Consider the following 24,995-nt stretch of genomic DNA (forward strand, 5'->3'; position numbering starts at 1 on the left):
GTATCCAGCTCTGAGAATCTTGTGGGTTGTAGTTTTCCAATAATGTTGCCCTCCACACATGCCGGAATGAAACTGCTGCATGACTTCAATGGATTGTTCTTTGTCCAGACACCTTAGTAGAATTCCAGAGGGATCTCTCCAGTAGAGCAGATTTTCATGAATGCAATATTTGGCTGCCCTGAGTTTAATAGTTCTGGCTTGGCTTGAACTAAGGCCTGGAGGAATTTCTAGCTTCAACAAAAATTGAGCTATTGCAGAGTACCAATCACAAGAAGCTAAATTTTCTGCCAATGACTAATTTTTCCTTGGTTCAACTGTTTCTTCTTCTGTTTGACCATTCTCTGAAATCATGCTCATGAGATTTATGTCCAGCATTCTGCAATTTTCTTCTGCCATCAGTCTGGCAAGGCCCTGACCTCTGACAAGCTTAGTGGGCTTCAATTCTATGTTAAATTCAATCAGTTTTGCAATCCATTTTTCCCTTCTTTCATCAACATCAGGCTGTGTTAGAACATCTTTTATTGAAGCAAAGGGTACATATGCAATTATCTTGGAATGCAGAATGTAAATTCTGAAAGCTTTCAAAGACTTGATAAGAGCATATGCCTGTTTTTCAATGATATCATACTTCAGCTCAGCATCCCTTAATGTTTTGCTGAAAAATGCCACTGGATGCTCTGAGCCTTCTTCATCTGCTTGCAATAAAACTGTTGCAAGGGTGTCATCAGAGGCAAATGAAAATATATGGAACTCCTTGCTGTAATCTGGGCTGATTAAAGTAGGAGCTTCCATAATAGCCTTTTTAATGGATTCAAAATATTTTCTTGCTGTCTCGGTCCATCTGACTTCTGACCTCTTTTTCAGCATGGAGGTAATGTGTTTTACAAGTTCTGCAAAATTTGGGATAAACCTCCTTACAAAATTTATCTTGCCCATAAAGGACTAGATATATTTCTTTGATCTTGGGACAGACAAGGTCTGTATTGCTCTTACTCTTTCTGGGTCAATTCGGACACCTGCGGCAGAAACAACATGTCCTAACAACTTGCCTTCTTCTAAAGCAAACTGTGACTTTTTAGGATTGACTGAAATCCCAAACCTTCTGCACTTCAGGAACACCCTTTTCAAATGCTGCAAATGGTCATGATGGCTGCTGGAGTACACTATTATATCGTCTAGGTAGATAAGGACAAACTTATCCTTCTCTCCCACAAATGCTATATCCATAGCTCTCTGAAAGGTGGCTCCAGCATTCATCAACCCAAAAGGCATCTTGGAATACATAAAAGTGTCCCAAGGAGTGGTGAATGTAGTCTTCTCTTGATCGTCTGGATGTACAACAACCTGATTATACCCTGAAAATCCATCCAGGAAAGACATTACTTCAGCCCCTGAGACCTTCTACAGCAAATGCGCCATCTTGGGGAGAGGGTAATTGTCTTTTTTAGAGCATTTGTTTAAGTTTCTGAAATCAACGCAGAGTCTGATTTCTCCACTTTTCTTCCTCACTACCACTAAGTTGGCTACCCATTTTGAATATCTGAGAGGGACTATGATTTTGGCAGCCAGTAACTTCTTGATTTTTTTTTCAATTAGAGGAAGGAGCAAAGGATTTATTGGTCTCAGCTTCTGCTTGAAAGGGATGGTGTCTTTCTCTAAAGGAATTTTATGCTGAATGATCTTTTTGTCATATGTTTTCAGGTCACTATATTCCCAGGCAAAGACATCAGCAAATTGCTTCATTAAATTGCAGTATTCAGCGCTTTACGCAGCAGGTAGATGGGTGGACAGATTTATGTATCTTGGATGATCTGGACTCCCTATGTTATGCTTACAGACTGCAGATTGGTCTTCTTTTTGGGCAGCCTTATAAGGCACATCATTTTGGTCAAACAACTTTTCTAATGGAACCAGACCCTTAGGTATATGATTGCTGGGGAGTTGGACAATGCTATCTTTACCAATTTTGTTTCTAAGCTGGGATTGGGGATTTTCTTCCAAGGCTTCATTCTCTTGGTCAATTTGCATTTCGGAAAATTCATCAATGACTTGCAGAAACCTATTCACTTCATCATCATCTTCAAAAACTTTCCAATGCTGGACATTATTAGGCAAGGATGGTCTGTATTTCATCTGAACTTCATAAACTAGTTTGGGAGGCATGGGAGGAATAAACATGCTAGCAGACACAGCAAGGGAATCAACAAGTTGATTCTTTACTCTAGGGATATATGAGATACAAAAATTATCAAAAGAATCTTTGAGTCTCCATACCTCATCTCTGTATGCTTTCAGCCTTGGGTGCTTTGCTTGAAATGTTTTGTTTACTTGCTGAATGATGAGATCAGCATCTCCAAACACCTTTATGTTCCCGATTCCTCTGTCTTTAGTTCCATTAAGGCCCAATATCAGAGCCTCATACTCTGCTACATTGTTGGTAACTTGGAAAGCCAGCGTAAAAGACAGATGTGTGCTTTCTTGTTCTGGAGATATCAGCACCACCCCTGCTCCTGCAGTTTCCCTGGGACATGCTCCATCAAAGAACATTTCCCAAAGTTGACTTCCTTGCTCTCCCTCGGCCTGATTCACTGGTTTATTGATCTGCATTGAGGCCTTTTGGGATTCCTCAATTTGGAGAAGACATGCTCCAAAATCAGTGTCCACAGCATAAATGGGATGATTAGAACGGTTCTTCTCATCACTGATGATGTAGGCTAGCTGTGCTTCTCTGTACAATCTCCTACTTTCCCCTCCAAAAACTGGGACAGTGGCATAAGATAAATCATTTTGTAATGTCCCACCTAGTCTCTTAATCCACCCTCTGGACAGCAGCATGCCAAACTTGGGAGGAACATCTGCTACCACAATGTACATCACCATGTTTTTCATGGGTAGCTGAGTTAGGGTAATGGCCAGGTCTTTGATTAATCCTAGGCATTTTACCTTTCTTGAATCAAATGAGAATAGATCATGATATGGTCTGGTGATATCTAGGCCTAACTCTTCCATGACAGCTTTAGGCATCAGATTGTGGTTGGCCCCTGTGTCTAGCAGGCAGTTATGGAGGGTTTTGTCATGAATGGTCAAGGAGACATAGAATGATGGGGAATTATCATCAACAGGTTCAGTCATTGGGCTAAGCACAACTGCAGGCTTATCATCTTGCAAATTGACATAGTCGGTGGAGGTTTGTGAGGCCTTTAGCTCAAGAGCATCAAGGATTGGCTTTCTAAAAACTTCACTCTTTGCAAGTTCTATTAGAGGCACAGATATTTTTAACTTCTGGACTTCTGATTCAAAACTGAAAGGGGAAGGGGACTTATCAGGACCTCTTACCTCTTGGCTTGGTGCTTTGAGGATGACCGGATCAGCTGCTGGTTTCTTCTGTCTGATATTCTGTTGCTCTGTTGGGACAACAACTCTTTGGGCAGGATTCTCTTTGACATTGTTTGCTTTTGACCTTAGCTTATATCTTTGCTGCTCATCAGTCTGTAGAACAGCCTCTCTGTCCCACTCTTGACTGGTTTGCTCCTGTAGAAATGATTCTTCATAGGCAACCAATGTCAAAAAGGTAGCACCGCCTTTATCTTCCATGCAATGAATTTCATCCTCTTCTTCAAGCTGTTCCTCTTCCATGACTACGTTTTGGAAGGGAGCCTTCACTCTTTGCTGTTCATTTGCTTCTTTACTCTTCTAAATGATCTGCAATTGTTCATTCGCTCTTCTGAAAGGATTTGGATTTCTTGGAGCAAATGTGTTTGGAAGCCTTGTCTTTCCAGAGCTCTGCTCAACCTTCAGCTTAGATATCTCAGCAGCCAATGACTTTATCATTTTAGTCATTTTGTCCAATTTAGGTTTTGAAGATGAAGCAGAGGAAGAAGAAGCCTCACCTCTATGCCTCCTTCTATCAGCATGACTCTTGAGCTTTTCTGCAGCCATAATGTTAACTCCACCTCTAGGGCTGCATCCTGCATTTCAGCTAGAGTGGCACATCTTCTTTCTCTTAAAAGCAGGCAGAAATCAGAGTCAAAAGCATTGGCATAGGTGAGTTTGGCAGAGGTGGGGGTAGGCTTTACTTCAGCTGGTATCTTACTATACATACGATTGAATCTTTTATTAAAATCAGGCAGTGATTCCCCATTCTCCCTCTTCAAGTTTCCAAACCCAGTGTGGTAATATAGCAAGTCTTTTTTATCTCCCCAATGTTTCAGAAATACATCATCTAATGCTTCAATGTCTGTTATAGACCTAGGGGTCAACTCTCTGAACCACTTTCTAGCCTCACCATCAAGGCTCTTGACAAACACTCTCATCCACACATCATTTTCACTGATATCTAGGTTATCAGCATAACTAGAAAAGACTCAAGGTGTTCTTCAGCTGTTACTCCCTCTGTAGCAGTGAACTTGTGCATATATTTATGATATTCTCCTGCAGGCATGGCATTCAAAGGAACAGGCAAGACCAAGGGTCCATACTTAGCAGCTATGATTCTTTCCATCTTTGTGGGAGCTTGTTGGCCTGCCATGACTGGGATAGATGAAAGGATACTGGCAGACTGAATGGTGGGGAGTATCGAAATAGATGATAGGGACAAAGGAATATGATGGACTGTATGGGAGACTTTCTTTGGACTAGAATCCAAAGGGGAAATAAATGAACAAGGAGCGTTATGAATCTCTGCGGGTATTTCTTCACCAAAAATGCTAGGCTCTATATCTTTAAACTGCACATGTTCAACCACAAGCTTTTCTTGCAGAGATACATAAGATTTTTTTAGCTTACCTAATCCTGATGCTCCTTTCTGCGATGTTTTCCTTTGCTTAACGATCTTCTCAGGGCTAGGCACTAGGTCAACTGGTGATTTCTGAGGATTTCTTCGAGTATGCCTCACACACTGAGCCAGAACTGCAAAGTGGAATCGCCACTAGGTTGATTCTCCAGTAGAGTCGCCAGACAGATAATTACAACCTGAAATGTGTCCAGACTTTGTTTATCATCAAAGCTGGAACTGTGTCGTTTTCCCAGGGAAGCTGAGCTTCAATCTCCTCTCCCCGGCAACGGTGCCAATTAATGTTATCACCCCAAGAAACTCTCCTAGGTTGTAGCTCAGAGATGCTCGGGAACATTACAAATTCAACTTATTGTTGCAAATGGATGAATGGAAGAGATGATGCTTGTTCAAGCCAGATAACCACTTCTACTTTGCTTGACTCCAGACATGCGTGAACACCCCCAGACTACAAGGCTTTAGACCACCAATTACTCACAGTTCAGAGATTGGGTGAATATGGAGAATACTGACCACACTAGCAGATGCACAAGACCTTGTGATGGCCGGTTGCAACCAATAAAGAGGTTTGAAAATCTAATTCCCTAATGTACAGACAGGATGACAGCTCTTTGTCACTAGGTGAAAAGAAACTTGAATAACACATTCACTGATACATGCAATATTTTAACACAGAGGTAGGATGACAACTCCTCTAATGCTAAACATCAAGAGTTCAGGAAAACTGCATATCAGGCACAACCTAGAACAGAATAGAAATGGAAAGTGAGCAATTAACAGCAAAAGAAGCTTGTATTAGCTGAAAATGAAGACGAGACGCTGCAAGTATCAAAGTAGTTACAGTCTCCAGAAGTTGAACCTTACATCAAAACAACAACCATCAACCCTGATTACATCTTGTTTCTGGGTATATATAGAGTTTCATTACAAAGGCACTCGGCCATTCTAAGTATGGAGGGGTCATAATTGACCACCAACCGCTTTAACTGACTGATGGAGTCTTTGGTGCGATTACTTGCTGTAGTGGGTGAATCCGGTCCTTTCAGGTGCTTTGCTGTCCTTCTCGGGCAGGTGGAGTGCCGTGTAGAACGAAATTCCATAACTTTTAAATGCATCCCCCTACTCGGGCGCTGTCCTTTTCCTCCTTGGCCATACTGTTTTTTGAATGCGGTCGTTGAGGAACAAATGCACCGGGTACTAATAAACGGTTGTCTTCGTCCATCGGGTGCACGGAATGGTCAGGGTAAGTGGACTGCATGGAGAGTGTACGAGCAGGACGGAGAAGGAAAATCAGCTGTCGGATCGAGCGGATGGACGGTGGGGATTGCTCGGTGGAGGGTATCGGGAGGAAGCGGGAGCAAGATGATTGTGAGCCGTTGGATCTCGGGTGGACAGATCCAACGGTCATCGGGCGGAGGAGACACACGGGAGCTAACGGGCGGGAATAGCAGTTTTGGCGGTAGGCGGTATTGCTCGCATCAGGGTTGGGGGTTGGGCGGTAAACGTACAATGGCGTGCGATAACACTCGAAGTGCGACACGTGGCAGCGGGGAAAGGATGAAACCACTTTTCATCCCGTGTTATCATCCTAGCCGTTTGAAGGCGTGGGGAGAGCGATTGCCGTCCGATCGCGGCGGAGATGATTGGACGGCGGGGAAACGGTCGCGCAAGTTACTGTGACGGGAGTCGTTAGATCGGCGTGACGAAGTTCAACCACTGGGGCTACGGTGAAGATTTTAGGAGGCGCGTGGTCGTATGGGCGCGGGTTTTATAGGTTTTTGCGTGTTTAACGGTCGGGACCTGAAAGGGGCTTTTATATGATTTTCGACGAAAAACACAGGGAATAGAGACAAAATAAGGGTGAGAGAGGTAGAGGAGAAGGTGAGGGCAACCACCATAGGTTTTTCTTCAAGCACGACCAAGGACCAAGTTGGCCTCCAGCTTTAGAAAATCCAGATTATATAGCAGAGCTAACAGGTACATTGTATTGAGAGTCATTCACTAATTGTTCTAAGTGCTCTAATTGTCATTGGATTTGTAGTTCATGTTCTAAGTGGATATCTATTTTGAACTCTATATTGGTGTATCATTGTGGAGAGAATTCATTTCATATCAATTATATTTTGTCCCATGTTTCTTATTGGTACATATTCTTGTTGATGAGATTTCCTTTTACTTGCCATTAGTAAGTACTTGTGGATATAACTCAAATCAATACTAAGAACTTGAACCATAAACGATCTTACCTCAAAGATTACTCACTCTTCTCTTTTCTAATCGCATCTTGCATCTTATCTCATAATAACATTTCCCTTGCAGTAGTTGTCTGTCCTGTACTTGGTCCTAAATTTCCTAGCAAGATAGTTGATTCCATAAGGCACTGGTATCAATTGTTTAAATCTGATCGAATCTTATAAGTCTTGCTAAATCTAAAACAAGTACTTGGTTGCTTAACTGTGTCTCCCGAACTAGTTGGTTCCTAACTAGTTCCCCTTCATTCCATTTCCGTAAGGTCTACCCCCTAGTTTGCTATTGGGAGACAACTTAAACGGAGAGATTGGGGATCAGGGTGACAGCCCTGGATCTGAGTCATTGTCGCGGTGCCTAGATATTTTTGTGCGACAAAAGGCCTTTGAAAAAGGTCTCTTATTATGTCTGTGGACCAGGACCAAAATGTTCAAAGAAGGCCGAAAATCCTAGGCATAAGGAATCATTAAATTAAAGTCTTTAAGAAGAAAACCGAAGCATCAAAGGAGAGCGAGTTCCTGTGGCATATCTCTGTGACATAATGGTATAAGTATGGGCCTTCTCTTGATATGACTATAATATAATAGTGATGGTGTAGTGACATGATGGTATCTAAAGAATTCATTGGAAGCAATCATTAAGGGAGATTGAAATTGTTTCTAACTCCCTACCTCATAACTATCTAGTCAATGCAAGTCAAATACCTCAGGACTATTAATGAAGGCTAGGGTGAAGGACATTTTTCAAGATTAAATATTTCAAGCACAAAATTGAGTCTTTGTGGAACCACCTTATATATGTGTTGGATTGATTACCTCAACAAATGGATAACCATATCTGTGAAATATCTATGAAGAAAATAAGTCTGAAGTCTCTTCTAGAAGTCAACTAACAAAGCACTCCATGAATCTCATGATCCAAATGACTTTGTTTCTCATGAAGTATATTTCAGTAATGATCAAGGGCAAATAAAAGGTCTGGAGAATCAAGCTATATGTCTGAAGCTTGGCATCAAGTCATATGTCAAGTAGAATTGACAAGAATTAAAAATGGCCACATATTAAAAATGTGTGATATTTGTTAAAACACTGAAGTGTTAAAAAAGTGACGAACTTCAAAAGCAAATCCAAGAAGCTGTTGAGCTGTTGTCATCCTTAAGAAAGCAACCTAAAGAGGTTGAGGACATCTAAAGAATTGGCGAACTTCAAAAGCAAATCAAAGAAGCTGCTGAGCTGTTGTCATCCTAAAGAAAGCAACCTAAAGAGGTTGAGGACATCTCTGTCTTCAAGCAAAACTAAACTCTGTTTTCACAATAAGCATATTCAAAAATGATCAAAACATTCATGAAGTTAGGGAAGCTAGACTGATCAGGACTAATGACAAGGGTTGAGTGACTTCATCAATCTGTTTAAGCTTCGAAAGCTATGAATATAAGGTACAAATCATGTCTATATTGAAGTATTGCTAAAATGACCCTTTTCTAAACTTGTTCACCAAAATGGATTAAATAAAGGACAGTTATGAGATGAGGTCCATAATTAACATTAGAAACACATCTATGAATGAGTGACATATAAACTATCTTGATTTGGGCAACTTGTGTGAGCACAATACAATGATGACAAGAAGATGCAAAGGTTGTAACTCCATTGACACCCGAAAGACGTACCTTAATGGAGGATGTACACTAGATATGAATAGTTCATTGAATCTAGTCAAATATTTATTTAACTCTTGAATTTAATGTTAGATACAATGTTGTGGAATATCTTGGACACTGAAGCCAGATTTATGGGGTCCATTGAAATGGAAAGTGGGGATAGTATATTGATTCTGAACAAAGCTAATTGGATAATTATTGATCAACTCATTGATTGATGAAAATTGATATTGACTCTAAAGTTGTTTTTTTGGATTTTGGGTATGAATACAAGGAATATTGCAGATTGGAAGTCTAGGGTTTACAAACCCTAGCAAGACAACAAGAGGTCGAGTTCCTCTAAGAAAAGTCTTATCGATGAAAAACTACTTGAGCTGCAATTAGTATGTTGAGGGATCTCTAATCTTGATCATGGGGATTGTATGAGTCTGTTGAGATAATATAGGATTTCACATATTTGGATATCTAGAGTTTGAATGGGAAAATCTCTAGGGTGTGTGGACAAAACCCTAGGACTGATCGTCTCCGCTAAAAGAAGAAACCCTAGTTTATGCAAGAAAGATATGACATCATGCTGATGTGGAGGACAAGGATGATGAAGTTGCAAGATGAATGCAATAAGTCTAAGATTAAGAGGGAGATGATATGTTATCAAAAGATAAGTATTTGATATCTCTCTTTCTTGACTATTACTATTGTTATTATTTTTTTTTACTATTAGTCTCTTGACTTTGTATATAATGCTTGGTTGTATTTGTTCTTCCTTGACTTCCTAGAAAGGAGTGCAGGCACTTATTGAAGGTTGTTAAGGCTGTGGTGGTAGATGAAGAATGGATAAACAAAGTAAAAGCGTGTGGCAAGAAGACTCGTGTTGATATATAATAGATGAGTTCTGGATGTGGAGGGAGCAGATTGATCAATAAGATTGAAGTATGTCTTGATCTATGTCGAAAAGAAGTTAGATGAAGATGGCTAGAAGTACAAAACAAAGGATTACCTCAGTAAGAGGTAGAAGACTATGAAGTTAGGTACCTCGTGCATGCTACTCTTGAATTGATAGCTATTTGGTTCTGTAAAGAGCAATGATGATCCATTATTGAAGATGAGCTCGTGATTTTGATGATCTATTTCTCACTGGGGTTGAGGATTTCTATCTAGTGTAAGAGGGAGTTGATTTTTTGAATTTGAAATGAAGGATCTGGGTCTAATGCTTTATGGGAAGCTTGATCCTTTAGAAAATTTGGCATGATGGACTGCCAGTCCTTGAACACTCACATGGTGAAAATATTGAAGAAGCTACAAGATTGACTCTGAGTTGGTTGATCCTACTATGTATCGTAAACTGATTGGCTCGTTGGACTTACGGAGACCTGATATTTGCTATGATGTGAGCACTTTCATGGTTGAGCCCTGATGTGTGTATTGGATTGCAACTGTATGGATTTACATATTCTGATTGGGCAGTGTTGCTGCCTTGCTTACACACCTAAGTTAATGTGGGAAAAGTCCTCAACTCTACTAGGTGTGGCCTTGGTGGAAAAGCTTAGAGAAGGGGTTGTGACCTAATCCCAACTTTCTTTGTCTAGGTTCTCTCCTAGCTAAAGCCAAGGTGGGTGGACCCTAAGGAAGGTTTCTAAAGAAGGCTTGTTAAAATAACAAGTTCTAGGAGATAGTTAATAAATCAATTAGAGCATCAACCATTCAACAACTTGAAATATAACTTGAAGCAATAAAACTTAGCAAGTACAAATGATTATGAGCATCAACATCAAAATGTAAATGAATCAATATAACTCAACAATGTATCCTGCAAGGCAAATGTAAGTAGACCAGTGCCAAATATAATCTTGCAAGAAATGAAATATATGCTCAAATAAATAAAGTACTTGCAACAATGGAAATGTCTTCAAGATACAACAAGATCAAATGGAATGAAAAATTGCACGACAAGTGTTAGATCAACCATTAGCCAAACTATGATATGCTGATTCGACTTTGAAAGGAAAATGCTTAATAAAATTGAAAGTTTGCAAATAGATATTTCTTGTACTTGAAAAAAGGAAATATGATCAAACACAACAATGATATAAAGCTTTAAACTTGATCCAAATGAGCATACACAAAGTGCAAGAGTGAATTTAAGATACTTGCAAGTAAATGAGATGTAAGTGCTTTCAAAATCTATTGCATGTATTTGAGAAAGAACTATATCATGAAATGTTCAATAAAAGATGCAAAATTCAAATGCATGCAAGAAGAACCATCCAAAATTGTATGGTGCTTGTGTGCTAAGGTGTTCTTGGTTTATTTTAGTTAATGCCTATTCTAGGGTCATTCTTCCTCTCAACTTCTTCAACTTGGTAAGGACTAGAGGTGGTTGCAAGAAGGCTAGGATGAGAAGGCTAAGGCCTCATTAATGATACTCCCCTAGTTCTTCAATACAACCTGCATGCCTTCATTCCTGTTGTCGCCTAAGATGTACACCTAAGTGCGGGAAAAGTTTCTAACCCCGCAAGGTATAATCTTTAAGGCACAACCCTCAGAGTAGGGGCTGTCACCTATTCCCTACTCACTCCGTTTAAGCTCTCTCCTAGATAAGCTAAGGGGGGTAGTCCCTAAAGGTGATAATGAGGGGAAAACTTGTTGGATCAACAAGTTCTAGGAGATCAGAGGTAAGACAATTACTTCTCTAGGTAGCTTGAATTAAGATTAGAGGGCAAGTTATTAAATTGAGCAATGTGAGATAGATAGCTTCAGTTAGAATAATGACATTTAAGATGAAACCATAAGAGACCAGTGCCTAGATACAATGCTCAAATAAATTTAAAAGTGCTTGCACAACAATATATGATATCTCAAGCTACCAAGTAAGCAATGCTGCAAGGAAAAGTTAGCAAAATATGAGACTGATATATGAGCAAGACACAACCTGCAAATAAACTATGAAATATCACCAATGAGATAGGAAGCTATGTTAGGCTGCCTTAAACAAGAACACTTATAACCAAATTTATTGTTTTAATGATAGATCAAAGAATTACCACAATATCTTGTAGTTTTAGTTAAGTTACTTGTTTATAGCAATCTTCACCTTATGAAATAATACTTAGGAGGCAGTGAGGCACAAAACGATGTAAGCACAAGTAACTCAAGATTTGATGAAATTGATAACAATGTTCTATGCAAGAAGCAACCCAACAGTAGGCCTAGCTATTCAATGCAGATCTAAGAAGACTTTCCAAAAACCTGACAGCAATCCAACACTAATGGTCATTCTTCAAGTTGCCAAATGTGGATGCTAGAAAATAGGAAGACAAATCAGTGAATGCTAGTGATGAAAGAGAGCACCAGATTTTAAATATACCACTCTAAAAAAAGAAATATCAGTTGCTACAACCCACTGTCAGTCAAGAGCAATATGCAAGAAGAAGGATTAGGTTCCTTCAATTAAGTGGATAAACATTTTAATGTGAGCAATGTAATTGAATTTCAAACAGATTTATAAGTATGAAACACAGGATTGCAAGGCCCTTTCCACAAATAGATTAATGAAACACTGTCACAACATATACCTTTACCTACGCCACCTGTTTTAGAATGCTCTTCACCTTATGAAATAGCAATTAGGGGCAAGTGAGATGTAAGTAAAATGCAAGAACAACTGACTAAAGGTAGTTAAGTGAGCAGTACCTAGCAATCAGATCTAGCTAAGTAAATCCAAGAGTTAAAGTCCTCAAACAGACCAGCAATTAGAAACCAGAAAGATGAGCGATATGCACCAGACCTTAGAGATACTATAGTCAAGACATAGAAGTCTATTGTAGCTTACTGATCAACTAAGATCAGTCCTCTACAGCTTAGATCAGTCACCTGTAGCCACAATCAGTCCACTTTTCAGTCAAGATCAATCACTGAAATGCAAGGAAAAAGAGTTACAACACACTTGTAATGATTCTTATGATTGCTATGTGTGACAGATTAATGCTTTAGAGACTTATAATTGCTAAATCCTTGTGCATTTACCCACTGTGTACACTGCTTCAGATCTGAGATAATATGATAGTCTGCAATGAGTCACTGTGGGCAGATCCTGCAACAACAATTTGCCAAACAAAACAAGTGCCAAAAACCCCCTTTGTAATGATATTATTTACCTTGGACAGCAGAGGAAGAGAAAAGCTAGTATCTAAGCTAGAAGAACATGAAGAAGACAAATACTCCCTGTAATACCTTGCAAAAATGATAAGCAATTCTGCAACCAGCACTCATCAAGCTATCAAATGTCAAAGCATAAAACACAAGGATATATTTCAGAAATAAATGCTTGCACCAGAACTTATGACAGGTCCACGACTTTGATGTATCAGTCCACAAGGGTCCACAGAAAGGGAAGAAAAATTTATTATTATTATTATTATTATTATTATTTTGTGAGTTATGATTGATTTTAATTATTCCAAGCCTTTTAATATTAAATTTTCACTGTGACAGCCCTTAAAAGAAATATGATTCAGACATGAATGGTATTTTCAGCCCACTCACAGCTCACAACTTTGAGGGATGAGGCCTCCTAGGCCTGTGGCTTACCCTTATGAAATAGTAACAAGTGAAATGCACAAAGGGACAAACCCTTATCAAAACCTGTGATCAAATCCTCTAAGAGGCAAGAAAGGATATGCAATTAGTTCTGAAAACAATCAATGAATGAAAAGACCCCAAATGCCTTTGCGGCTAGGCTGAAAAAGGCTTCCGAGATATCAGATTTGAGAGGGATAAATCCTTAGCCCGAAACAACGAACTAAAACCCTGCTAAAATTTTGCTTGAGGCTGCAACAAAGGAGATTGACATTAATGATTAGTTGCAGTGAAATTTTATTGGCCCTCCAAGGCCTGTGTCTAAGGCTATGGCAGCAAATGATGACTGCGGCAGGGCCAAATTGGCCTCAAATCTTCTACGGCCTCCTTATAATGCAAACAATGGCCCTAAAACCCTAGACATCTAGGGTTTTTAGGGGCTGAAAACTTCTAAAAATTGTCCAACCTGAAAAACAAATATATACAAAAAAAACCCTAGACGTTCTCTTTCAGAAAAATGTTTGACAGTCTTCAAAATTTCACTGAAAAATACGTTGGAAATAACACTGAGAGGGGGGTGAATTAGTATTACAATTTATAACTTTTTCATTTCCATATTCTGATTTATATACGCCACTTCAATGAAGGTAACTCGCGTGTACATGCAACTGTATTTAAGGCAACCAATGTATATCCAGCAAACTTATGATTCAGTTAATTCATCATATGTTGATCTTTAATCAGTGCATCAGTACTTCATTAACCATATAAACAGTAATCAGGTGCAGTAATAACAGAACAAACCATCACACATAAGAAACACACATGAACACCAAGATTTAAGGTGGAAACCCAATGCGGGACAAAAATCACCAGTTGCTATCTTCTTTTAATATAAGAAAAACCTGTTTACAATCTTGTACTGGTGCATACTCATATCAGTGCGCAGGCACTCACCCGCAGAAGGCTACAATCTTCTCTCGTTCTCCAGCTTCTACTGGAAGGGAGCTACAACCCCCTAGCTCTTGTATTAGCCGATATGTTTACTAGTACATAGGCGCCAACCTACAGAAGGTTACGACCTTCTTTCTTCCTCCAGGGACCACGTTTCATAAATTTTCATACCAGATACTCCTGGAACATAACACCACAATCTGAAGGCCACATTTCATCCAATTTTCATACTGGACCCATCAACAACATTGAAGCTCAAAATCAATCACCACTGCAATACAACCATCAAATACATCTGCATTAACCAATCATTGAAACTCAATCATCAATCTCTGAATCACCCACAACTGAATCACTGAAGGCCCATCATCACTGAAGCAAATCACAATCAACCAATCTGAACATTCAAAATACTGTCATCAAAACACAGTCACCATAACACAGTCACCATAACACAGAGCATAACCTAGAACTCTGCAACAACCACTAGAACCAACTGCAAATTCAAATATCATATTTCATAATGTATACGCTACTCTAATGAGCCGAACCAGCGTGTATACGCGCTTTTACCAAAGCGAACCAACGTACAGATCTGCAAATATTAACTCATAACTTTGTAGCTATTCCAGACATCAGTCATACCCAGATCATAACATTTATAGAATAAAACATGCATCAGTAATTCAAATCTAGACTATACATGGTCAAACCACATAATGATAATTCATTTCAGGCCTTAAGATCTCGATCCATCATTAGATCTTATCCCTCATCAACCGCTAAGGTTCATCCTTAGTTCAGATCAAGCAAAATAGTGACAGCTGATTTGAGCTGCATGACTTTGACAAACTCTGATTTTGAGCTGATTTGAGCTGCATGACTTTGACAAACTTCCCAATAAAATAGTGACAGCTTTGGCATTGGTTTCATATTGCTTTTTACCTGCCGTGTCTGTAGGAATTACTGTTGGAAAGTTATATCCTCCTTCCACAATTTCCCAGACATCTGTTCCAAGAGATTGTAGATAGGCTGTGGTTCTTATTTTCCAATAAATAAAGTTGCTTCCATCGAAGATTGGCGGTCTGATGGATCCCATGCTTTCATGATTATTCATCTTGATGGATCTTCCTTCAAGCGATCAAGCTTCTTCTGAAGGACCTGCTTTGATACCAATTGTTGGAAATAATACTAAGAGGGGGGGGGGGGTGAATCAGTATTACAATCTATAACTTTTTCATTTCCATATTCTGATTTATATACGCTACTTCAATGAAGGTAACTCGTGTGTACACGCAACTATATTTAAGGCAACCAACGTATATCCAACAAACTTATGATTCAATTAATTCATCATATGTTGATCTTTAATCAGTGCATCAGTACTTCATTAACCATATAAACAGTAACCAGGTGCAGTAATAACAGAACAAACCATCACACATAAGAAACACACATGAACACTAAGATTTAAGGTGGAAACCCAATGCGGGACAAAAACCACTTGCTGCTGTCTTCTTTTAATATAAGAAAAACTTGTTTACAATCTTGTACTGGTGCAGATTCATACCAGTACACAGGCACCCACCTGCAGAAGGCTACAACCTTTTCTCGTTCTCCAGCTTCTACTAGAAGGGAGCTACAACCCTCTAACTCTTGTACTAGCCAATATGTTTACTAGTACGTAGGCGCCGACCTATAGAAGGTTACGACCTTCTTTCTTCCTCCAAGGACCACGTTTCATAAATTTTCACACTGGATACTCTTGGAACACAACACCACAATCTGAAGGCCACGTTTCATCCAATTTTCATATTGGACCCATCAACAACATTGAAGCTCAAAATCAATCACCACTGCAATACAACCATCAAATACATCTGCATTAACCAATCATTGAAACTCAATCATCAATCTCTGAATCACCCACAACCAGTGTTTTACAAAACGGACTCGGATTCGGACTCGGCCGAGGATCGACTCGGACTCGGACTCGGAAACGGCAATGACTCGGCCGGCTCGATTTCAATGACTCGGTCGTTGTAAAAAATACATTAAATATTTATTTTTTTTATAAAAAAACATAATTTTAAATATTTTAAACATAATTTTAAAGATTTTCATTCAAGTTTCCAAACACACAACATTATAATATACATGGAAGACAACATATGATCAAAGTAGGCTCATGAACCAATCCATTATATCAAAATGGTACGGTGTACCCAATGGCAATAGTAAATACATAGTCAACTGTAGTCTGTCATACATGATCAAAGACTCAAGAGTCAAAACAAAATACAAATAGCCAAGGAGGCTAGTAGCTACTGGCTACTGCCAGAGGAGCCAAGATCATCTCGACCAATCTCTGGATCATCATCATCAGAGTCAGACAAGGGGCCCCATGGCTCCTCCTCATCATCATCGTCTCCAACTGCAACTGTAGAAGTGGTGCCAGTACCAGTACCACTAGGCTGTGCAGCAGATGCAAGCTGAGATAGAGTACAAATGCGGCTGCGCTTCTATCGTGGCTGAGCAGAGGAAGGCGAAGCACCTACAACTGGAGTCCTACTAGCTGGCTGTGAGACTGAGGCTGGTGGATTGGGATCTGCATTCAACTGAACACGCTGCAGTGGATCTCCAACATCAATTTCATCGAGATCCTCATCAGGATCAAACTCTGGTAGACGACTCTCCACTACCCAATCTGATGTTGGATCAATGTCTTCCAACACAATGGGATCTGAATCAGGTCTTTTGTTCAGCAATTGGTTCCGTCTGAGCCGAAGGTTGTATTGGACAAAAACTAGATCATTCAACCGTTTTTGCTCCAAACGGTTTCTCTTCTTTGTGTGAATCCTCTCAAAGACAGACCAATTGCGCTCACACCCAGATGCACTGCAAGTTTGACTCAAAATACGAATTGCAAACCTTTGCAATTCAGGGCACTGGCCACCAAAGGCCTCCCACCATTGTGCTGCAAAAAACATAGGAGTGTAATGAATTATGAGTTAGATGAAGGCTGAAGCTCAACAAAATTACAAATTATATCTAACTTTCAAATTATAAATGATTTAACAAACTTTAATAAAAATAGTAAAACCATTAAGAAATTGAAAATTGAAATTTTTGTTTACCTGGCTCATCTGCTTCTCTTGCAATCTTTGCTAGGTTCTTCCCAAAGGTACCTGTTGCATTGCTGAAGGATGTGACCTGCTGATGTATCAGTAGCTGATCAGACTCCGATGGGACCATGCGCTCAATGCAATCAACCAGTCCATCTCTGACCTCCCCCCTCAAAGCTCCTGACTCCTTAGCTTTATAATGATACCGTGGGTTCAAAAAATACCCAGCTGCATGTATAGGGCGATGGAGTTGATTGTTCCATCTTTCATCAATGATTGCCCAAATGGGCCCATACTTTGCCACTCTATCCTTGTATGCTGCCTTTATTTGCTCCTTTGCTTGATCCATAACCTCATAAATGAAGCCCATAGCCAACCTTTCCCCATCCACCAACCGCAACACCTTAACTAGTGGCTCAGCAACCTTCACAATCTCTGTTGCCTTTCTCCAAAAAGTTTCATCATGGACTTTCCTTCTCAATTCTCTGCCTTCTGGTTTGTTAGACCAACTGCTTTTATTCCAATCATCACTGGAAAACATCTTTTGCAAGTTTCTATGTTGGGAAAGCATAGATTGCAATGTCAAAAAATGTGTAGCAAATCTAGTGATGGCAGGCCTAATAATATCCTTGCCTCCAGTGTGTTTCCTCATGAGACTCAAAACCAGTGTATGATTGTAGATAAATTTTGTTATGCTTTTGGCATTATCTACAGTGTTTCTGACCCAATCTAATTTCCCAATATCCTCAAGCATGAGGTCTATGCAATGTGCAGCGCATGGGGTCCAAAAGATGGTCTTGTGTTTTTCCTCTAACAGTCTACAAGCAAGAACATAGTTAGAGGCATTGTCTGTGATGATTTGAACAACATTAGCCACCCCCACACCCTGAATAACCTCATCCAATAGCTGAAACAACAAGTGGCCATCTTTTACCTTATCAGATGCATCAACTGATTTTAAAAACATGGTTCCCTGTGGGCAGAAGACAAGAAAGTTTATGATGGTACGGTTTCTTTGATCAGTCCATCCATCTGACATGATGGTACACCCTGTTCTTGCCCATGATTCCTTGAAATCTTGCAAATACTCATTAATTGATGTAATTTCTTTCTGCAAACGAAACCCCCTTAGCTCTTGCATAGTAGGGCCTTTGAAGCCTTTTCCAGCAGCATGTATGGCCTCAAACATAGGCTCATAATATGGTGAACGAGCAGCATTAAAGGGGATATCAGCATCATACCACCATCTAGCTATGTAGTCACAAGCAGTCTCCCTCAATTCTTTCTTCCAATGGTCATCTAAAGTGGGCTGAGAAAGACCTTTACTAACTTCAGGACCATGTGCATCTGATGGAGAGGAGCCTGAGTGAGTGAAAAAACTTTTGATAGTCCCATCACCCTTCATTCTACCCTTTCCCTTATCTTGAACAGAAGCAAAAGAGGGAGGAACATAACGGAAAGGGTTTGATGCATCAGTTTGAGGGATAGAGGAAGAACCCTCAAACTCATAGTGGGGGTTGGCAGCCATCATTCTTTGTATCTCCCTCTTCCTCCCAATTTCAGCCTGTATCTCTTTTTGCCTAGTCTTTTCTTCTTGAAATTTTTCAAAGCTTTCCAACAAAGTCTTTCTAATCTCCCCAATTTCCTCAGATTTACATGCAGTAATATTGCCTTTAATCCCTGCCAAGTGTTGTTTCAGCCTATGAATCCCCCCAGGACCTGACTTAATTTTCCTATGGCAAAACTTGCAACACATCTCATCATCAACCATTTCAACATATGCCCAAGCAGCATCTTTTGCTCTAGGTGCCATTTTTTGACTAGGAAAACAATCTGAAAATGAAAAAAAAAATAAAAATTGATTCAATGTTCATTTATTTGACTAAAAACACTCTCTAAGCTATCTTGATATGCACCTAAAATTTAATAAGTAAAAACAGATTTATAGAGGTGGAAAAAAATACCTCCAGGCACAAACTGCCTCCTCAAACTTGCTCCAAAAATCAGCTCCTCAATGCTGCTCCAAATGGCTGCCCAAGAAGCTCCTCACTCCAGCTACAATGCTCCTCCAAGACTCCTCACTGCTGCTCCAAAACAAGCTCAAGAACTGCTCACTAACTCTCAAAGAAGAGACTCACTCAAATGCATAAGACTGCTGTGAGTGAAATGAGAGCATTTGGCTGTCTTAAATAGAGTTTGGGAGGGGGAAATGGACCCCAAATGCATTTAACAAATCACAATAACCTTTTCATGTCCACAAACCCTAACTAACTCAGCCAAAAATCAGCAAAAAAGTGTTTAATTTTTGGTTAATACGCTGCCCAACCGGTCTTGAACGAAACGGCCGTTTTTTGACGGGACCCGGCCGGGTTGACCGGGTCAGCTATGACCCGGCCGAGTCATTGGCTGACTCGGCCGAGTCATAGCTGACTCGGCCAGCCGAGCCGGGTCAAAGGCCGGGTCAGAAATTTTTTTAATGAAACGGAACGAAACGACCGTTTCCGTTTCGGTACGGCCGTTTCGTAAAACACTGCCCACAACTGAATCACTGAAGGCCCATCATCATTGAAGCAAATCACAATCAACCAATCTGAACATTCAGAATACTGTCATCAAAACACAGTTTCCAGAACACAGAGCATAACCCAAAACTCTGCAACAACCACTAGAACCAATTGCAAATTCAAATATCATATTTCATAATGTATACGCTACTCTGATGAGCCGAACCAGTGTGTATACGTGTTTTTACCAAAGCGAACTAGCGTACAGATCTACAAATATTAACTCATAACTTTGTAGCTATTCCAGACATCAGCCATACCCAGATCATAACATTTATAAAGTAAAACATGCATCAGTAATTTATATCTAGACTATACATGGTCAAACCACATAATGATAATTCATTTCAGGCCTTAAGATCTCGATCCATCATTAGATCTTATTCCTTATCAACCGCTAAGGTTCATCCTTAGTTTAGATCAAGCAAAAGACCATAAGCGCATAACCTGCATACTTCATAAGATATTCAACTTGCATTCATGGCCTAATGATCTTCTCCTCCTTATATACTCTTTGGCCTTTCTCAAGACCTTGGACCAAAACTACTTTGGACCAATACCTTGGACAAAATGCCTAGGGTCAATACCTTGGACCAATACCTTGGATCAAAATACCTTGGACCAAATACCTCGGACCAAAAACTTGGTTTTCCAACATGTACGTGCTTTTCCTCCTGTGAAAGTGCGTGTATACGTTATACGCTCCTTTTGTTCTGTTAACCCGCGTGTATATGCTTCTTGGACAAAGTGAACCTGCGTATACCTCTCTTTCTTCATTCTTTGGAGTCTGATCTGTAATCCTTTGTTGCTGCACTGTGAACTGTCATCTGAGTGAGTTGCCATCAAGGACAATACTTGTATCATAATGTCAACAAAATATTGATAAAGATATGGAAGGCAAAACAAAGAATCAAGTTATGGACCTCATAAAACATGCAAATTAAAATTATCGTGCCACAAATCCAATGAGAGAAAATCTCCAAACTAACGGCTTCTCCAAAATCCTCCTGGTCTTGAAAACGTTGTGGGATCACCCCTTTGAATGAGGCTAGAATAGTCCTATGGTGACTGCAGCTGCAATGTTAGGCTTTGGACCCTAGCTGTATTCCTTCAAATTTCTTCAAACCCTGCAAAGGACAACCACGAAATATACATACAAAAAAGACTATGGATGATTGAGGTTATAAACAATTACATACAAAGTTTGTCATAGTGCTAACTTTTTAAATACCATGTTTTTTCAGTTAACACTCAATAGAAAAGGAACTTAATAATTTTCCTTTTTTCCTTTTTTTTTTTGGTTTTGTTTAGAAAAGACAAAAAAAGCCTAAAAAGTTTAAAATTTAAAACTTATATAAAAGAAAAAGAAAAAGAAAAACTAAATTTAAAATTATTTACAAAGAAAATTTATTTACATTATATATAAATCCCAGCTCTAAAAAAAAACATATATTTTCATTAATCGCTCTTTGATTCAAATAAGTAAATAAAATGAAAGATTTTCTCAAAGCCTAAGCCCAGAAACCCTGCAATAAATTTGATAGATAAATCCTTTAGGTAAAATGGAGTGGACTCTCCTACTTAATCACTCAAGAGTTGGTTAACTTAAGCAAAAGCATCCCCTTACGCTTGAGATCTGTTTCAACTGAATATTCTCTACACACCTCAGAGATATTTTGTTAGCTTCAGATGAGACATGAAAAATATAATGGAAGAAAATTCTAGCAACTTAAACAAAAGCACACTAGCCACTTCCAATCCTAAAATATTTTCTAGATCTAACTACCAGTGTAAGATAGCTATACACTAGTAATTCTATGTAAGCAAATGAAGTAACAAATAAAATTATGAGTAGGAAATTAAGCTCAAGAACTCATTACCATATCCATAAGAGAAAAGCCACAATTTTTCACCCCAAAGACTTGTGTATTATTATTGCAAAATAGAGAAAGATTCAAGACCAAAAGCCAGAGCACAACATCAAGAGATGATACAATGAGGAGCTTATGCTTCCTTATATAGAAAAAATGAGAACTCTAGAGGCTTCCAAGTGAATAACGGCTAGTTCCATGAAGGTGCACCATTAAATGCTTGATCCATGTCAAAATGATCTCCACCGTTGATTGCTTGAGAAAAAATTCGAATTCCTTGATATTGCGTTTTATCTTGGTCTCAAAAATATTTTTTTCTGACATTTTCTTCTCGAAAACCCCCATTTTCTTAACCAACTTGGACCATGAATTTGATTTTCATTAAAAAATCGATTTTTCTGGGAATTAATTCCTTTTTTCTAGGCCATAAATATTTTCTTTCTTGATTTGTGGAGATTTCCTTCTTGAAAAGTGCACATTCACTTTTTTAATATTTTTCACTTGGAGAGAATTTATTTTTCTCTCATTTTTATTTTCTGACCAAATTCCGGCTAATTATTTAACCACTTTCTTGTTGGAAAACCAAAAATAAAAATCAATTAATTTTCTGGCTTGAATTTAATTTGTTTTGGCCAGAAAAATTAATTAATTGATACTAAAGGGTATTAATAATTTATTCCACCCTTAAATATTTAGGCCATGGTGTTTAAATATGAGGGATCATGCACCAAAATATTTTTTACATCAAGATATTATAATTAAGTCAACCCTTCATAGGGGAAAACACCTTTAGACATAGACCCTTAATAATTTACCCAATTTTGCGACCAATATGATCTAGTAGACCAAGTGATTTGTAACAAAACAATTTAGTCAATTAACATAAATTATTCCCAAATCACTTTTACAAAAGACTCGACTAGAACACTAGGACTCACCTAAGACCTTGACGATAAATTCCACCCTAGCTTTGGGGTGAGGCTAGAGGGAAAAAACTCTGCCGACCATCCATGTTTAGAAACACAAATGAACCAGTGAGACGAAAAACCTCCTAGGATGAAAATCATCGCCAACATAATAGGCTTACCTAGGTTGTTAGATACGTATATGGTCTTACTGGAATCATTTACATTACAAACATTGCAGAATGGGTTTATAACTCAGATAGATTGATGACTAATGAATCCTGGATATTTGATTGCTCAAACATGAAGGAATTCCTTTGCTAAAATGTGCACTGCTATAGGGTAGTTGACACGTAGTGGTCAACAGTTCCTATAAGGGGACTAAGCCACAAAAGAGAACTGTGAGGTCATGCATTTTTAACTTTCATCGAAACTCAAATCTTGGGAAATTGAATGAAATTTAAGGAAGATTTTCCTACAAAGTCTATCAACCAAGCTTATTCTTGGAGGTTAATTTTAGAAGTGCAATGGAGATGAAAATGATTAGAGTGTCTTGCAAGTAGAGATAGTGCTCCCAAATATGAAGTGCTTCAAAATAGTTCAATTAAATATGTTCAATCACAATTAAGGCAATAAAATACTTGCATAAACAATGGAAACTAAACTCAAATGATGTTAAGGGGTAGCTGAAAATTAGATGATAAAATCACCAAGTTTACATCAATATGGAACAATATTAGCATGTGAAAATGACCTTGCATGAAAACGATGAAATAGTCACATGAGAGGACATATATATCAGCAGCTAAATAAATTATATCAGCTGCAAAAAATCAGATCTAAAATGCTCAAATGAACAATGTAAAGTGAGAAATAGAATCACTAAACTATCCCGAGTAAGAGTGTGAATTGCTAAATCTATGGCATGTGAAAATTTCTGAAACTACACATCAGAAATCCTACTGCAATCACTGGTTTATCTTCTCCTCCTTGTTATTACATTCAACAAGTTATTTAATTTATAAACAATGATGAAAAACTGTTAAAATTGGCAACTAGGGCCAAACTCCACATGGGTCATCTTATTTATGACAACTGATATTTTTTTTGGATACTTCTCTCCGAGAGGTGTATCAAAAGATCCTCCGATTCCGACATGTAAAAATGAAGATATGAATTTATTTGTATTATGAACAAATTGTCAAGGTTGCCTAGCAAGCAAAACATGCATTCAAACCCCCAACTCATCCTCAACGTTGGATATAAAAGGAAGAGACCTCAAGTCATTTTATCATCATCTCATCTTCACATATCCCTCTGTCCTCACTTGATTGGGTACGCTAATATGGGCAACTATCTCTCACATGTGTGAAGGAAGGAGGACATTTTTCTATTTGATTGTTTGACTGCGTTGACCAGTGTTGACCGAATTTCAGAGGTTGTATTTTGGGCTGCGTTGACCAGTGTTAACTTCCTTTTGACTGCAGATTGGGTGAGGTATCTTCTCCTTGGCATGCTGCAGATTTGGGCACTGAAATTGAGGTGATCTGACCTCTGATTTGACCAACATTGACTACCCTAGGGTTGGCTGCAGTTTGACTTTTGTTGACCAGCCTTTGACTGAACTTTATCGAATTGTTTTGCGCTGATTGGGCTTGTTGTTGGAGGCCGAAGTTGACTGGGTTTGATCGAGCTGTTTAGAGGAAGAATTCTGCCCTGTTTGACCAACGTTGACTTTTTTGGTCAGGGCTTCTTGCTGCTGTCATAATTTATCAGATTTGTAATTTGTACTATCTCTCCCTCTATTGAACTATTGAAGAACATAAGAAGAATTGATCAAGGGTTCCCCACATTGGGGTTTGTCCCTGGCTGGTGCCACATCTTGTGTCCTTTTGTCTTGGCTTGTCTTCTATTGTTTATGTTTATGTTCTATCTGCATTTTACTATCATGCTGATGTGATTAGTAAATTGGACATTGATATTAAAGAAATTGAAGTAAATTGCTCTTAAGCATAGAACATACCATTGTTGTCTAAAATTAACAAAAGCACTACTACAGACTACATTGACATACAGATAATACACTGAAATAGATACGAGACAAACACACAAGGGACACCGTAATTTTTGGACAAACATCCCTGGAAAACCCCAATGCGGGAAAACCGGTGCAGCATATAGAGGGTTTGTATTATTAAGCAAGCATAATCTAAGTACAATAGGTTGCCTCTCACACCGGCTAACCTTTCAGAGAAATATCGGCAGCAAGAAATACATACGAGGGTTTACCTTGTTCTCTAAG

The 24,995-nt window shown here is 38.9% G+C and overlaps 2 protein-coding genes across 2 annotated transcripts in view; one reads left to right on the forward strand and one right to left on the reverse strand.

The window, feature by feature from the left end:
- The window catches only part of LOC149155049 (uncharacterized), a 235,731-nt gene that overhangs the window by 129,646 nt on the left and 81,090 nt on the right, over positions 1–24,995 (forward strand). The gene's annotated exons all lie outside the window — the stretch shown is intronic.
- Positions 12,703–19,655, reverse strand: LOC149155050 (uncharacterized). Its single transcript, XM_089439410.1, has 3 exons — positions 17,366–19,655; positions 16,853–17,205; positions 12,703–12,789 (listed from the first exon to the last, which is right to left on the reverse strand). Exons 1-3 carry the CDS (start codon positions 19,164–19,166, stop codon positions 12,703–12,705), a joined length of 2,241 nt encoding a protein of 746 aa, XP_089295536.1. The 5' UTR covers positions 19,167–19,655.

Source organism: Pinus tabuliformis, chromosome 9 (genome assembly GCF_031772625.1).
Source record: "Pinus tabuliformis cultivar Carrire ecotype Pingquan chromosome 9, CPIR1, whole genome shotgun sequence".
Taxonomy (NCBI): Eukaryota; Viridiplantae; Streptophyta; class Pinopsida; order Pinales; family Pinaceae; genus Pinus; species Pinus tabuliformis.

What these genes read in the sequence shown, in the direction of transcription:
- LOC149155050 (XM_089439410.1), bottom strand. Translation starts at nt 19,166, where the DNA reads ATGGCACCTAGAGCAAAAGATGCTGCTTGGGCATATGTTGAAATGGTT. An exon ending in AAGAGAAGCAGATGAGCCAG is followed by an intron (nt 17,206 to 17,365) that starts GTAAACAAAAAT and finishes TGTTTTTTGCAG; the next exon opens with CACAATGGTGGGAGGCCTTT. An exon ending in TTGGAGATCCACTGCAGCGT is followed by an intron (nt 12,790 to 16,852) that starts GTTCAGTTGAAT and finishes TTGTTGTTGCAG; the next exon opens with GATCTGCCCACAGTGACTCA.